We start from the raw sequence: 16,750 nt of genomic DNA, 5'->3' as shown, positions 1-16,750 counted from the left end.
AACTCTGTTCGTGGGAAAATAATCCCAACTTCTTCAAGCCTTTCTTGATAAACATATACTCTCCATTCTGGCATCGATCTTGCGATTCTGGCCAAGAGGGAAGTTCCAGAGGACTGGAGAACAGCTAACACTTTTCTGGGAGGGCGGTAGAGATGAACTGGGGAATTACAGACCGGTGCGTCTCACGTCAGTGGTAAGGAAACTATTGGAGAAAATTCTGAAGGAGAGAATTAATCTCCACTTGGAAAGGCGTGGTTGGATGCGGATTTGTTTATTGTCACGTGTATTGGGCAGCACGGTAGCACAAGTGGATAGCACTGTGGCTTCACAGCGCCAGGGCCCCAGATTCGATTCCCTGCTGGGTCACTGTCTGTGCGGAGTCTGCACGTTCTCCCCGTGTGTGTGTGGGTTTCATCCGGGGGGGGGGGGTTCAGTTTCCTCCCACAGTCCAAAGGCGTGCAGGTTAGGTGGATTGGCTATGATAAATTGCCCTTAGTGACCAAAAAGGTTAGGAGGGGTTATTGGGTTGTGGGGATAGGGTGAAAGTGAGGGCTTAAGTGGGTCGGTGCAGACACGATGGGCCGAATGGCCTCCTTCTGCACTGTTTGTTCTATGTACTGAGGTACAGTGAAAAGTATTTTTCTGCGAGCAGCTCAAACAGATCATTTAGTACATGAAAAGAAAATACATAATAGGGCAACACAAAGTACACAATATAAATACAAAGACACTGGCATCGGGTGAAGCATACAGGAGTGTAATACTAATCAGGTCAGTCCATAAGAGGGTCGTTTAGGAGTCTGGTACCAGCGGAGAAGAAGCTGCTTTTGAGTCTGTTTGTGTTGATGAGGGATAGTCAGTATGGCTTTGTCAGAGGGAGGTCATGCTGAACAAATTTGAAAGAATTTTTTGATAAAGTGTGTGGATGAAGGAAGTGTAGTTAACGTGGTTGACATGTATTTTAGCAAAGCCTTTGACAACGTCCCACATGGGAGACTGATTGAGAAGGTTGAAACACATTAAATTCGAGGAAACTTGGCCAAATGGACCCAAAACTGACTGAGTAATAGGGCACAAAGTTTGGCTGTAGAAGGCTGTTTGAGTAACTGGAGGCCGATTGCAGATCAATGGCAGATGGTATTTAGCCCTGATAAATGTGAGGTGATGCACTTTGGAAGAAGTAACAAGACAAGGGAGAATTTAATGAATGGCAGGACATTAGGAAGCTCAGAGGAACAGATGAATCTTGGGTTACTTGTTTACAGATCGCTGAAGGTGGCAGTACAGGTGAATAGGGGAGTTAAGAAGGCATATGGGGGACTTCCGGTTACGGTGATGCACTGCTAAGCCGCACGTTTCGGCACCTCCCGTTCCAACGGACTTTTGGGCTCTTGTCGGGAGCCCCAACGAAATTTTGTTTCGACCTAACCCAGTGTGGGGTGACGAAGGAAGGTCCCCCCCCGGGTGTGTATGGAAAGGAGCGGCGGTAGTGGCCAGATTGCGAAGGATCCTTTGGAGCAGCGGCAGAGAAGAGAAGGGAGAAGCAAGATGGCGGTGGATGGAGCCCAGGTGGTATGGGGCCCGGACCAGCAGGAGTTTCTCCGACAATTGGCAAGTCATGTTGCAGCTGTATAGAACCTTAGTTAGGCCACACTTGGAGTATAGTGTTCAATTCTGGTCGCCACACTACCAGAAGGATGTGGAGGCTTTAGAGAGGGTGCATAAGAGATTTACCAGAATGTTGCCTGGTATGGAGGGCATTAGCTATGAGGAGCGGTTGAATAAACTCGGTTTGTTCTCACTGGAACGAAGGAGGTTGAGGGGAGACCTGATAGAGGTCTACAAAATTATGAGGGGCATAGACAGAGTGGATAGTCAGAGGCTTTTCCCCAGGGTAGAGGGGTCAATTACTAGGGGGCATAGGTTTAAGGTGAGAGGGGCAAGGTTTCGAGTAGATGTACGAGGCAAGTTTTTTACGCAGAGACGATAGTGACATTTAAGGGGCATCTTGACAAATACATGAATAGGATGGGAATAGAGGGATACGGACCCAGGAAGTGTAGAAGATTGTAGTTTAGTCGGGCAGCATGGTCGGCACGGGCTTGGAGGGCTGAAGGGCCTGTTCCTGTGCTGTACATTTCTATGTTCTTTGTTTGATTTGTGGAGGAGCTCAAGAAAGAGGTGCTGGCGCCGATGCTACTGGCAATCGAGGGACTGAAGTAAACACAAAAGGTCCAGGCGATGGAGCTCCGTGGAGTGAAGGCAAAGGCAGCCGAGAATGAAGATGAGTTACAGGGCCTGGTGGTAAAAACGGAGACACACGAGGCACTACACAAGAGGTGCATAGAAAGGCTGGAAGCCCTGGAGAACAGCTTGAGGAGGAAAAACCTACGGATTCTAGGTCTCCCCGAAGGAGCAGAGGGAGCTGATGTTGGGGCTTATGTGAGCACGATGCTCCACACTCTAATGGGAGCTGAGGCCCCAAAGGGCCCCCTGGAAGTTGAGGGAGCGTACCGGGTCCAAGTGAGAAGACCAAAGGCAGGTGAAACACCAAGAGCAATAGTGGTGAAGTTCCATCGCTACAGGGATAGAGAGATGGTCCTGAGCTGGGCCAAGAAGGCACGGAGTAGCAAATGGGAGAATGCGGTGATACGTGTGTATCAGGGCTGGAGCGCGGAGGTGGCGAGAAGGAGGGCGAGCTTTAACCGGGCCAAGGCGGTGCTCCATAGGAAGAAAATAAAATTTGGGATGCTGCAGCTGGCGCGACTGTGGGTCACGCATCAGGGCAAGCACCACTACTTCGAGGCGGCGGAGGAGGCATGGACATTCATCCAACTAGAGAAACTGGACTAGATTTGAGAGTTTGATGTTTGGAGAGAAGCAGCGAGGTGGTGGTACAGAAACGTAAAGTGGGGAAAGGGGAGGGCTATTGTACAGCAATGTTGGACGGGGAATTTTTCTCCCCCCGATGGGGGACACACGAAGAAATGTGGGCGCCTGTGGGAAAAGGGACAGGGAAGGGGAATGACGGAACTGCGCCATAGGGGCGATGCAGAGAGGAAAGCGCGGGTTTTTTCCCGCGCTATGGAAATTATAGCGGGAAAACGGGCACAGGAAGGAAGGGAGCCCCACACGCAGGGAGGTCAAAGAGTGAACGGGGGAAGCAGAGGTCAGCCAGAGTTAGCCGACTTCCAGAAGCAATATGGGGGGAATAATCAAGCTAGAGGGGGATCTAGCGGGGGTGGGGGAGGGGGGATTAACTGGGTTGCTGCTGCTGAGTGCAAGGGGGAGCTGGTAAGAGATGAGGTGGTCGGGGCGGGAAGGCGCTGCCTGGGGGACAGACGGGTGCGCGGGACCTGGATGAGGAGATGGCCTAAAAAAGGGGATGGCTAGTCGACGAGGGGGGGGGGGGGGGGGGGGGTGAATGGCCCCCCAATCCGGCTGATCACGTGGAATGTGAGAGGCTTAAATGGGCCCTTTAAGAGGGCACGGGTGTTTGCGCACTTAGAGACTGAAGGCGGACGTAGTCATGCTCCAGGAGGCGCACCTGAAGGTGGCGGATCAGGTTAGACTAAGAAAAGGATGGGTGGGACAGGTATTCCACTCAGGGTTGGGCGCGAAAAACAGAGGGGTGGCAATATTGGTGGGGAAACGTGTATCATTCGAGGCTAAGAACATAGTGGTGGACAGTGGGGGCTGATATGTGATGGCGAGTGGCAGACTGCAGGGCGAGGCGGTTGTGCTGGTGAATGTATATGCCCCGAATTGGGATGACGCGGGATTCATGAAGCGAATGCTGGGACGTATCCCGGGCCTGGAGGTGGGAAATTTGATAATGGGGGGGGATTTTAACACAGTGCTGGATCCAGGGCTAGACCGGTCCAGATCCAGAACCGGGAGAAGGCCGGCAGCGGCCAAGGTGCTTCAGGGATTTATGGAACAAATGGGGGGAGTGGATCCATGGAGATTCGCCAGGCCGATGGCTAAAGAGTTCTCTTTCTTCTCCCACGTCCATAAGGTATACTCCCGGATAGATTTTTTCGTTTTGGGAAGGGCACTGATCCCGAAGGTGGCAGGAACGGAGTACTCGGCCATAGCCGTTTCAGACCACGCCCCGCATTGGGTGGATCTGGAACTAGGAGAGGAAAGGGAGCAGCGCCCACTCTGGCGACTAGATATGGGACTACTGGCGGATGAGGGGGTCTGCGGAAGGGTGAGGGGGTGTATTGAGCGATATCTGGAGGTCAACGACGATGGGGAGGGTTCAGGTGGGGGTAGTATGGGAAGCGTTGAAGGCGGGGGTTAGAGGAGAGCTGATCTCCATCAGAGCCCACAAGGGGAAACAAGAGGGCAAAGAAAGAGAGAGATTAGTGGGGGAAATTTTGAGGGTGGATAAAAAATATGCGGAGGCCCCAGACGAAGGGCTATACAGAGAAAGACGAAGACTACAGACTGAGTTTGACCTGCTGACCACGGGAAAGGCAGAGGCACAGTGGAGGAAGGCACAGGGGATGCAATATGAGTATGGGGAAAAGGCGAGCCGGCAGTTAGCCCACCAACTTCGGAAGAAGATGGCGGCAAGAGAGATCGGGGGAGTTAGGGACGAAACGGGAAATATGGAGCGGAGAGCAGGGAAAGTGAACGAGATGTTCAAGACCTTTTATGAGAGGCTATGCAAGTCCCAGCCCCCGGGGGGGAAAAGAAGGAATGCTACACTTTCTGGACCAGCTAAGGTTCCCGAAGGTGAAAGGGCAGGAGGTGGAAGGTCTGGGGGCGCCAATCGAGGTGGATGAGGTGATTAAAGGACTGGGGAACATGCAGGCAGGGAAGACCCCGGGACCAGACGGGTTTCCGGTGGAATTCTACAGGAAGTATATGGATCTGTTGGCCCCGCTTTTGGCGAGAACCTTTAATGAGGCTAAGGAAAGAGGGATGCTACCCCCGACAATGTCGGAGGTGACGATATCGCTAATCCTGAAACGAGATAAAGACCCGCTGCAATGCGGGTCATACAGGCCTATCTCACTCCTAAATGTAGATGCCAAACTGCTGGCCAAAGTGATGGCAACAAGGATAGAGGATTGCGTCCCAGGGGTGGTGCATGACGATCAGACAGGGTTTGTAAAGGGGAGACAACTGAATGTTAATGTACGAAGGTTGCTGGGGGTGATGATGACGCCCCCACCGGAGGGGGAAGCAGAGATAGTGGCGGCGATGGATGCAGAGAAGGCATTCGATAGGGTGGAGTGGGACTATCTGTGGGAGGTGCTGAAGAGGTTTGGGTTCGGTGAGGGGTTTATTAGATGGGTCAGACTCTTATATGGGGCCCCGATGGCAAGCGTAGTCACAAACCGGCAAAGATCGGGGTATTTTCGGCTACATAGGGGTACAAGACAAGGGTGTCCCCTGTCCCCGTTACTGTTCGCGTTGGCAATTGAACCATTGGCCATAGCGCTGAGGGGGTCTAAGAAGTGGAGGGGGGTGCTTAGAGGGGGAGAGGAACACCGAGTGTCGCTCTACGCAGATGATCTACTGCTATACGTTGCAGACCCGGTAGAGGGGATGCCAGAGGTAATGCAGATACTTAGGGAGTTTGGAGAGTTCTCGGGATACAAACTAAATATGGGGAAGAGCGAGCTTTTTGTAATGCACCCCGGGGAACAGGGAAGGGGGATAGATGCTCTGCCGCTGAGGAGAGTGGAAAGGAACTTCCGATACCTGGGGATCCAGGTGGCCAGGAACTGGGGAACCCTGCATAGACTTAACCTGACGCGACTGGTGGAGCAGATGGAGGAGGACTTTAAGAGGTGGGATATGGTGCTGCTGTCGCTGGCGGGCAGAGTGCAGGCAGCTAAAATGGTGGTCCTCCCGAGGTTTCTTTTCGTGTTTCAGTGCCTCCCCATTCTGATCACAAAGGCCTTTTTAAAAAAAATAGATAGGAGCATTACGAGCTTTGTGTGGGCAGGAAAGACCCCGAGGGTAAAGAGGGGGTTCCTGCAACGTAGTAGGGACAGAGGGGGACTGGCGCTGCAGAGTTTGAGCGACTACTATTGGGCCGCCAATGTGTCGATGGTCTGTAAGTGGATGAGGGAGGAAGAGGGAGCAGCGTGGAAGAAACTGGAGATGGCGTCCTGTAAGGGAACGAACCTAAAAGCGCTGGTGACGGCGCCGCTGCCGTTCTCCCCGAAAAGGTACACCACAAACCCAGTGGTGGTGGCAACCTTGAGGATCTGGGGGCAGTGGAGGCGACACAGGGGAGTGACGGGTGCCTCGGTGTGGTCCCCGATAAGAAATAACCACAGGTTTGTCCCAGGGAGGGTGGATGGGGGGTTCCAGTGCTGGCAGCGAGCAGGAATTAGGAAGCTGAGGGACCTGTTTATAGACGGGACGTTTGCAAGTCTGGGAGCGCTAGAATAAAAATATAAGTTGCCCCCAGGGAACGCCTTCCGATACATGCAAGTGAGGGCATTTACGAGGCAACAGGTGAGGGAATTTCCGCAGCTCCCGACGCAGGGGATCCAAGATGAGTGATTTCGGGGGCATGGGTTGGAGAGGGCAAAGTGTCAGAAATATACCGGGAGATGAGGGACGAGGGGGAGGCGATGATAGAGGAGCTGAAGGGAAAATGGGAAGAAGAGCTGGGGGAAGAGATTGAGGAGGGGCTATGGGCAGATGCCCTAAGTAGGGTAAATTCCTCGTCCTCGTGTGCCAGGCTTAGCCTGATTCAATTTAAGGTTCTACATAGAGCACATATGACGGGAGCAAGACTGAGCAGGTTTTTCGGGGTCGAGGACAGGTGTGGGAGGTGCTCAGGAAGCTCGGCGAACCACACACACATGTTCTGGTCGTGTCCGGTACTGCATGAGTTCTGGGGGGGTGTGGCAAGGGTAATTTCAAAGGTGGTGAAGGTCCGGGTCAAGCCAGGCTGGGGGTTAGCTATATTTGGGGTTACAGAAGAACCGGGAGTGCAGGAGGCAAAAGAGGCCGATATTTTGGCCTTTGCGTCTCTAGTAGCCTGGTGTAGGATTCTACTCATGTGGAAGGAAGCGAAGTCCCTGGGCGTGGAGGCCTGGATAAACGACATGGCAGGGTTCATAAGATTGGCACGAATAAAATTTGCATTGAGAGGATCGGCTCAGGGGTTCTCCAGGCGGTGGCAACCGTTCCTTGACTATCTCGCGGAACGATAATGAAAAGATAGAAATGGCAGCAGCAGCAACCCGGGGGGGGCACTATTTTGTGTTTTTGCTATTTGCTTTTCTTTTTTAGTTTTTGTTGTAAGTTCACTATATTATTTAAATAATGTTATTTACCAGTTAATGTATAATCCCTTGTTGAGTTGTAAAAACTGAAACATTTTTGTTTGAAAAATTTCAATAAAATATATATATTTTTTTTTAAAAAGAAGGCATATGGGCCACTTGCCTTTATAAGAAGCGGCATAGAATATAAGAGCAAGGCGGTTATGATGGCAGAGCAGACTCGGGAACGTTAACCAGGCCACAGCTGGAGTACAGTGTGTAGTTCTGATCAATATAGGAAGGTGATCGCCCTGGACGGGGTACAAGAGGAGATTCACCAGGATGTTGCCTGGGTTGGAGCATCTGAGCTATAAGGAGAGACTGGATAGGCTTGGATTGTTTTTTTTAGAGCAAAGAAGGCTGAGGGGGATATGATTGAAGTGTGTAAGATTATGAGGGGTTTGGACAGGGTAAATAGGAAGCAGCTGTTCCCCTTGGTTGAGGGGTCAATCACAATGGGGTGCAGTTTTAGGGTAATAATAATAATCTTTATTGTCACACGTAGGCTTACATTAACACTGCAATGAAGTTACTGTGAAAAGCCCCCAGTCGCCACATTCCGGCGCCTGTTCGGTACACAGAGGGAGAATTCAGAATGTCCAATTCACCGAACAAGCACGTCTTTCGGGACTTGTGGGAGGAAACCGGAGCACCCGGAGGAAACCCAGGCAGACAGGGGGGGGGAACGTACAGACTCCGCACAGACAGTGACCCAAGCTGGGAATTGAACTTGGGACCCTGGCACTGTGAAGCAACAGTGCTAACCACTGTGCTATTGTACCGTGGGTGAGGGGCAGGAGATTCTGAGTGGATCTGAGAGAGGGTGGTGAGAATCTGGAATGCATGGCCAGGGAAGGTAGTGGAAGCTGCAATCCTCAACTTTCAAAAATCACTTGGATGAACACTTGAAACCCCATCACATCCAAGGATATGGGACAAGTGCTGGTAAATGGGATTAGCGCGAGATTAAGGGTAGTTATAGTCAGTGCAGATTCAGTGGGCCGAAGGGCCTTTTCTGCACCCTTTGACACTATGAGCCAAATAATAAAAACTGCTCTGAACATTTGAGCACATTGAAAGTAGATAATATATCTTACTTGCATATTGTAATCTGAGGAGGAAGGGGAGACCATAAGACATAGAAGTAGGCTATTCAGCCCATTGAGTCTGCTCTGCTATTCAATGAGATCAAGTCTGACCTGAAAACCCTCAACTCCACTTCCCCACCTTATCCCCATAACCCTTGAATCTTTGAGCTGATACAGACAGATTTTTAAATCAGTAAAAGTTAACAACCCAACCTCTAGAGCCATCTTCAAAAAAGAATTGCACAGATGCACTATTCTGAGAGTGTTCATCTCTGTTAGGGCAGTACCATACTCTTGAGATTATGCCATCTAGTCCTATACTCTCCCACAAGACGAAACAACCTCTCAGCATCAATACCCCTGAGAATCCTGCATGTCTCAATAAAGTTGGGTCTCATTCCTCTAAACTCCAATGAGTACAGGCCAACCTACTCAACTTCTCATAGAACAGTACAGCACAGTACAGGCCCTTCAGCCCACGATATTGTGCCGACCATTTATCCTAATCCAAGATCAACCTAACCTACACCCCTTCAATTTACTGCTGTCCATGTGCCTGTCCAAGAGTCGCTTAAATGTCCCTAATGACTCTGACTCCACCACCTCTGCTGGCAGGGCAATCCACACACCCACCACTCTCTGTGTAAAGAACCGACCTCTGACACCTCCCCTATACCTTCCTCCAATCATCTTAGTGATTTCCTCAAGAGAAAATCTCTTCATGCACGAGATCAACATAGTGAACCTTCCCTGGACTGTCTCCTATGTCAGTGCATCTTTCCTTAGATAAGGGGATTTGTTCAGTTAGCCAATCCTCTATGCATGCTAATAAGATCATAAGACATAGGAGCAGAATTAGGCCACTCAGCCCATCATGTCTGCTCCGCCATTCAATCACGGCTGATATTTTTCTCATCCCCATTCTTCTGCCTTCTCCCCATAACCCCTGATCCCCTTATTAATCAAGAACCTATCTATCTCAGTCTTAAAGACACTCAGTGTTTTGACCTCCAGTCTTCTGCTGCAAAGCGTTCCACAGATTCACCACCCTGACTGAAGAAATTTCTCCTCATCTGTTTTAAAGGATTGTCCCTTCAGTCTGAGGTTGCGCCCTCTGGTTCTAGTTTTTCCTACTAGTGGAAACATCCTGTCCACATTCACTCTGTCCAGGCCTCGCAGTATCCTCTAAGTTTCAGTAAGATCCCCCCTCATCCTTCTAACCTCCAACGAGTACAGACCCAGAGTCCTCAACCGTTTCTTGCATGACAAGCTCTTCATCCCAGGAATCATTCTTGTGAACCTCCTCTGGCCCCTTTCCAAGGACATCACACCCTTCCTTAGATACGGGGCCCAAAACTGCTCATAGTACTCCAAATGGGGTCTGACCAGAGCTTTATACAGCCTCAGAAGTACATCTCTGGTCTTGTATTCTAGCCCTCTTGACATGAATGCTAACATTGCATTTGCCTTCCTAACTGCAGACTGAACCTGCACGTTAACCTTAAGAGAATCGTGAACAAGGACTCCCAAGTCCCTTTGTGCTTCTGATTTCCTCAGCATTTCCCCATTTAGAAAATAGTCTATGCCTCCATTCTTCCTTTCAAATTGCATAACCTTACTATACTATCCCCAACACCATGGGCTCTTATCTTATTAAGTAGGCCTTTGTGTGGTACCTTATCAAACACTTCTTGGAAATCCACGTATATTACATCTAATACTTCCCCTTTATCTATCCTGCTCATTACCACCTCAAAGAATTCTAATAAGTTCATCAGGCATGATTTCCCCTTCATGAAGCTAAGCTGACTCGGATTGATTATCTTAAGCATTGCTAAATGCTCTGCAATTGCATCCGTTATAATTGACTCTTAACATTTTCCCAATGACAGAAGTTCAGGTCTATAGTTACCAGTTTTCTGCCTCCCTGTTTGAAAGGGGGGGGGGGGGAAGAGTAGGGTGAGGGAAAATGAGGAATGAACAGCTGGGGCCCAGCTCCTGATTGCTATCCAATGTTTTGTGCTGGTGAGAAAGGAATTGGACATGACGGTGGTGTCTTCCATCTTTATTGACCACAACACTCATTGTTTTGGCTCACAAACACCAAGAAATGAGCACATGGATAAGGCACTGGAAGATGGCTGGTAGACAGGCAGCTTTTAAACATGCTTTCACCCTGCCCCAACTCCTCCCCTTCCACCCCTTGCCCAGCACCCCAGCATTAGGGAAGCACCTTCAACAGAGGAAGGTAGTAGTTTTAAAGCAAAGGGAAAAGCAAACACTCTCTTACCTGGACCGTCGAGATTTGTGGTAGCTACGGCTGCGACTCCTGCTCCTGCTGTCGTAGCTATCATACGAATCAGACCTGGAATCAAGAGAGAGAATCACAGCCATCATCTCAATGCATTTAGTGCAATGAGACATTATTTCACATGGTTGATGAAGGAAAAATTCAGTGATGTTACCAACCACTACAGTGGAGCTTCAGCAACTGAACCCAGTAATGAACTCTCACCATTAGCTGTACTTAAACCAGGTAGTTAAGTGAAGCCATCTTTGCTGCAGTGACTGCAACAATGGATTAAATTACAATGTGAGCTACAGTAGCTTGGCGGATTATTTCACTGCGGGTCTCAGAAAAGCACTGCACATAGAACATAACAGCGCAGCACAGGCCCTTCGGCCCTCGATGTTGCGCCGACCTGTAAAACCACTCTAAAGCCCATCTACACTATTCCCTTATCGTCCATATGTCTATCCAATGACCATTTGAATGTGCTTAGTGTTGACGAGTCCACTACTGTTGCAGGTAGGGCATTCCATGCCCTTACTACTCTCTGAGTAAAGAACCTACCTCTGACATCTGTCCTATATCTATCTCCCCTCAATTTAAAGCTATGTCCCCTTGTGCTAGACATCACTATCTCTCAGCCTTTCCTCATAAGATCTTCCCTCCATACCAGGTAACATTCTGGTAAATCTCCTCTGCACCCTTTCCAATGCTTCCACATCCTTCCGATAATGCGGCGACCAGAATTGCACGCAATACTCCAAATGCGGCCGCACCAAAGTTCTGTACAGCTGCAACATGACCTCATGGCTCCGAAACTCAATCCCTCTGCCAATAAAAGCTAACACACCGTACACCTTCTTAACAACCCTCTCAACCTGAGTGGCCACTTTCAGGGATCTAGGTACATGGACACCGAGATCTCTCTGCTCATCCACACTGCCAAGAATCTTACCATTAGCCCAGTACTCAGTCTTCCTGTTATTCCTTCCAAAATGAATCACCTCACACTTTTCTGCATTAAACTCCATTTTCCACCTCTCAGCCCAGCGCTGCAGCTTATCTATGTCCCTCTGTAACTTGTAACATCCTTCCGCACTGTCCATAACTCCACCGACTTTAGTGTCATCTGCAAATTTACTCACCCATCCTTCTACGCCCTCCTCCAGGTCATTTATAAAAATGACAAACAGCAGTGGCCCCAAAACAGATCCTTGTGGTACACCAATAGTAACTGAACTCCAGTCTGAACATTTCCCATCAACCACCACCCTTTGTCTTCTTCCAGCTAGCCAATTTCTGATCCAAACTGTTAAATCACCCTGAATCCCATGCCTCCGTATTTTCTGCAGTAGCCTACTGTGGGGAACCTTATCAAACGCTTTACTGAAATCCATATACACCACATCAACTGCTTTACCCTCATCCACCTGTTTGGTCACCTTCTCAAAGAACTCAATAAGGTTTGTGAGGCACGACCTACCCTTCACAAAACCGTGTTGACTATCTCTAATCAAATTATTCCTTTCCAGATGATTATACATCCTATCTCCTATAAACCTGTCCAAGATTTTGCCCACAACAGAAGTAAGGCTCCCTGGTCTATAGTTACCGGGGTTGTCTCTACTCCCCTTCTTGAACAAGGGGACAACATTTGCTATCCTCCAGTCTTCTGGCACTTTTCCTGTAGACAAAGATGACTTAAAGATCAAAGCCAAAGGCTCGGCAATCTCCTCCCTAGCTTCCCAGAGAATCCTAGGATAAATCCCATAAGCCTCCTTCTTCCTCTTGACAAGTGTTTCGACTGCTTTAGGAAACCACGGTTCCCTTGCTCGACCACTTCCACATTTACAACCTTTTACCAGGCGCACTAAACTCACCCAACAGCCCACGTTAGAGAAGAGACTACTGAATCATCACCCTGAGCCACTACACATTGAGTGCCCCAAATCCCACTGTCCTGGACTGTGTCTTACATACAGTTGATGTGCTACAATCTTTTCTGGCAAAAGCTATTTGCAGAACTCCAATATTACGTGTCGCCCTAACCGTACCACGCAATAAGGTCCAGAGGGGATGGAGATATAAACGATCTTCAGTGGAGGAAAACGGGTTTAATAGAGGACGGTGAAAAAATCACTCAAGGATGTTGGAAAGTACAAATGCTCAACTATGGAGGGTATCTCTTGGACAATGTACTGCCGGATCTTTGTCAATTCTGCCTTTCCACCACTCTACTGACAATGCCGTGCTCACCTTTCCAGATTGAGGACTTGGTAGAGTGAACTCTCACTGCTGCTTCTGCCTACTCTGCAGGGCTCTGGCACGCTGCACTAACTGTGTTAGTGTGCTCTACCAACCATGCCTAACAGCAGAGGTCAGCCATCTCTGAAAAAATCTGGCCAGAATGCTGGCTGGTCAATTTGCTGATAGTTTCAGAGATCATCTTGGGGTGCAGATGGGTGTCTCAGACACCCTCGATCGATAGCACTTCCTCGTTAGCCCTGTTGCTCCGTAGTTGGCAGTACAATGTATTAGATTGCAAATCATTACTGACGCCGCAGGCATTTTACAAACCACAACGAGGAGAATGTTGAATAAATGCAAGATAAAATGCTCAACTATTTTCTCAAGGCTTGCTATTATAGAACATTTTTGCTCAATGGAAATTGATTCCAAAATCCACCCTAAGAGAAGGTACTGGTGACAAAAACCATGCATTAGCCATCTAGGTTGGGCACTCTGGTGGAAAAGCCTTGCATAACCAAACCCAATATTGAAACTGCAGGAATGCAGGAGCCCTCTTCCCAAGTAAACAGGACAAAAAGCTCCTCCTCCAGATCTGCACTACCTCAAAAAGTTCAGGGCATATATTGATATACTCAAGAATATAATTTGAGCATTAAATGCTAAAAATATTCTCTGTGACTCGCTGTGTTAACAGCTGCAGTTTACACTGGATACATACCTAGACCTCCGGTGACGTCTAGAAGACAGGCTTCTAGAACGACTTCGACTATAGGTTCTACTAGGAAAAAAGATAGACAAGTAAACCATCATGCATGAAACAGACAACCATGAAAGCCGATTCCAACTTATGCCACCTGCTACACAGCCTTATCCAAATGAATACTGCAATGCACATTAAAGACAGCCAAGAGAGAAGCTCTCTCTCTGTATTAGCTAGTCGATAACCATGGAGTAGAGAAAAGCCCGAGGTGACTTTCTCTCACTGTCTCCAATAACAGTTGGCAGCCGGGGATGTGTTCAGAACAGCCCGAGGCGAGTGTCGGACAATGCTCCAAAAAACACATGTGGCAACCAGGTAGCTGTGGAGAACAGCTCGGGGTGATTACCCAAAGAGGACTGATTGACTCTCCACTCGATAACTGCCTGCATGGACAGGTTCAGAATAGATGCTTTGAGCCAGGAATTGCAAGTATCAGCTGACATAATCTGAATCAAGGCACAGAGCTCACGAGCTGTCACCACCTTAACGTTAGGTGTGGGTGCCAGGAAAGGAAGAACGTTCATTCAGAGTGATTTGTTGATTGGTTTATATTTATAGTCAACAAATATCCCAAAGGAGAATTGGCTTTGCCTTGGATTTGGGGCTATTTACAGGGATGAATATTTGAATGTGTTTTGGCAATAAACTCACACAATTCTCCCCACATTCGCTTGCAGGGTACAGCTCCATTGGTGCCAGCATCTCTCTCCAGAATGGTGAGAAATGATAAGTTATCTTTTTTTTTAAATTTAGAGTATCCAATTTGTTTTTTCCAATTAAGGGGCAATTTAGCATAGCCAATCTACCTAACCTACACATCTTTTTGGGTTGTGGGGGTGAAACCCACGCAGACACAGGGAGAATGTGCAAGCTCCACACAGACAATGACCCGGGACCGGAATTGAACCCAGGTCCTTAGTGCCGTGAGGCAGCAGTGGTAACTACTGCACCTCCGTGCCGCCTGATAAGTTATTCAAATATGGAGGGCATCACGTCTGATCCTGCCGACAACCCAAAGCAACACATGCATTTTCTAGCAGGGGCCATGGAGCCTGGCTGGCTCAGGGGTAGGGTGCAGCATCCCTACTATTACCCTAGCTAAAACCAGCCTGTTTGAGAAGGTCAATCAGGATTGAACCTGGGACTTGCCTGGTTCAGACGGCTCAGGGCCACACACAATGCCTAGTTCACAGTCTCAAGGTCATTTGAGACATGGCAAAACAAACTGGACTGACCACCTGGGCTTTCTTAGCCAAGGCCAGATCATGGAGCGAGGGTCAGAATTGCTGGCCAGATCATGTCCCCCAACGCTTCAAAAGGGACAGTATTGGCTTGAAAGTGATGGGTGTTAATGTGATGGTTCACGGCATGCACTAATGATTGGCCAGGACAGTACAGGCCGAGGTCGATGGAGTAAAACACAGGGGAAGGATGACATAACAGATACTTGATCGAGTTTATTTGTAGTTGTAAAGTGGAAAGTAAGAAATGAAAGTCAACATCAAAACATACAATGAAAATCTAAAAAAGTTAATTAGACCTTTGTTGATTTATCATAAATCCTTGTTAGGCCACTCAGAAAATGATGATTAACCAAATTGCGTTCATTTGGCAATTCTATGGAGACGGGTTGAGCTTTAGATTCTGACATTAAACCAGTCAGCAAGTGCCTGGCTCTGCTCGCAGCTCGACAAAAGGTTCAATAATGATTCACTTCTCTTGGAGCAGAAACAACTAAAGGCAGAATTCGGCAAGAGTGAAGTGTCAAGGACTTCCGTCGGTGCTCGTGATAATATTGTCCAAAAACCAAAGGAAAACAGCAGCGAAGAAGGGAGAGAGCGAGTGCTCAGCGTCGAGTTGGAGGACCAGCCCCGGGGACTGGCAAGACGGCAGAGGCCGGGCCGCTGGGTGGAGCCGCACTGCTTACAGCAGAGAAGATGCCAGAGGTGATGTCCGTGGAGCTCGAGAAGCAGTTCGCTAAACATATGAAGGTGTTGAGAAAGGAGATGGCGTTGGCATTGAAGGCGTTAGTGGGGGAGGCAATTGCCCCGGTGATGGTAGTTTTGCGAAGACATCGGCCGAGGTGAGGGAGCAGAGTGAGAAAATGAAGGGAGTGGATGAAGGGAGTGAAGTGTCGTGTCACAGCGATCAGCTCACCTCGATGGGGGAATGAGCTGCAGAGGATAGTCGAGGCCAATAAGGGGTTGCGGGCAAAGTTGGAGGACATGGAGAACCACTCGAGACTGCGAAATATGAGGATTGTGGGCCTGCCTGAGGGGGTGGAGGGCCCGAGACCGACAGAGTACTTTGCCAAGATGTTGACGGAACTGATGGGGGAAGGAGAGTAACATTCTCGGTATGAATTGGACCGAGCTCATCGCTGAGGCCTAAGCCAAAGTTGAACAAGCCGCCAAGGGCAGTGATTATGTTTTCACAGATATCACATGAAGGAGGTTGTCTCGACTGGGCAAAGCTGAAGCAGGAGTTGCAGTGGGCTGGAGCTAAGGTTCGCATATATCAGGACTTGACGGTAGAGCTAGCAAAGCGGTGAGCGGCTTTTGGTCGAGTGAATACGGCACTGTACAACAGTGGGGTGCGGTTTGGAATGGTGTATCCAGCAAAACTGAGGTTGACCTACAACTCCAGAGAATTTTATTTTGAGACAGTGGAGGCGGCAGAGGCATTTATGAAGGCAGAAGGCCTGGGACGGAAGCGAAGAATGGGAGAATGTATATATGTAGTTTTGAATAATGCTCTCACTTCATGCTGTATAGAGGTTAAAGTTTTTTATTATTGTTCTTTGTAGCAACATTAGGAAGGTACTGAACGTAGTTATGACACCGGCAGAGGGGAGGGAGTCAGAGGCAGTGGTGGCATTGGACGTCGAGAAGGCGTTTGACCGGATAGAGTGGAGGTATTTGATGGCGGTTTTGGAGCGGTTTGGGATTGGGCCGTGGTTTGTGGAGTGGGAAAGATTGCTATACAGGGAGCAGAGGGCGAGTGTCTGCACAAATAGCATGAACTCTGGGTATTTTGATCTACATCGAGGGACCAGGCAGGG

The 16,750-nt window shown here is 48.9% G+C and overlaps 1 protein-coding gene across 9 annotated transcripts in view; it reads right to left on the bottom strand.

Annotated features, from left to right (window-relative positions):
• Positions 1 to 16,750, bottom strand: part of nktr (natural killer cell triggering receptor) — a 306,045-nt gene that overhangs the window by 18,417 nt on the left and 270,878 nt on the right. For 7 of the 9 annotated variants that reach the window (XM_072508090.1, XM_072508093.1, XM_072508094.1 and 4 more), the window contains 2 exons: positions 13,648 to 13,707; positions 10,680 to 10,754 (listed from right to left, as the gene is read on the bottom strand). In XM_072508090.1, the coding sequence (XP_072364191.1) occupies positions 10,680 to 10,754; positions 13,648 to 13,707 (135 nt within the window). The remainder of the gene's footprint in view (positions 1 to 10,679; positions 10,755 to 13,647; positions 13,708 to 16,750) is intronic. The other 2 variants (XM_072508092.1, XM_072508095.1) reach the window with 2 other exon arrangements.

The sequence above is a fragment of the Scyliorhinus torazame genome, chromosome 6 (assembly GCF_047496885.1).
Source record: "Scyliorhinus torazame isolate Kashiwa2021f chromosome 6, sScyTor2.1, whole genome shotgun sequence".
Taxonomy (NCBI): Eukaryota; Metazoa; Chordata; class Chondrichthyes; order Carcharhiniformes; family Scyliorhinidae; genus Scyliorhinus; species Scyliorhinus torazame.
Note: the sequence above shows the minus strand (reverse complement) of the source record. Positions and strands in the feature narration are given on the sequence as shown.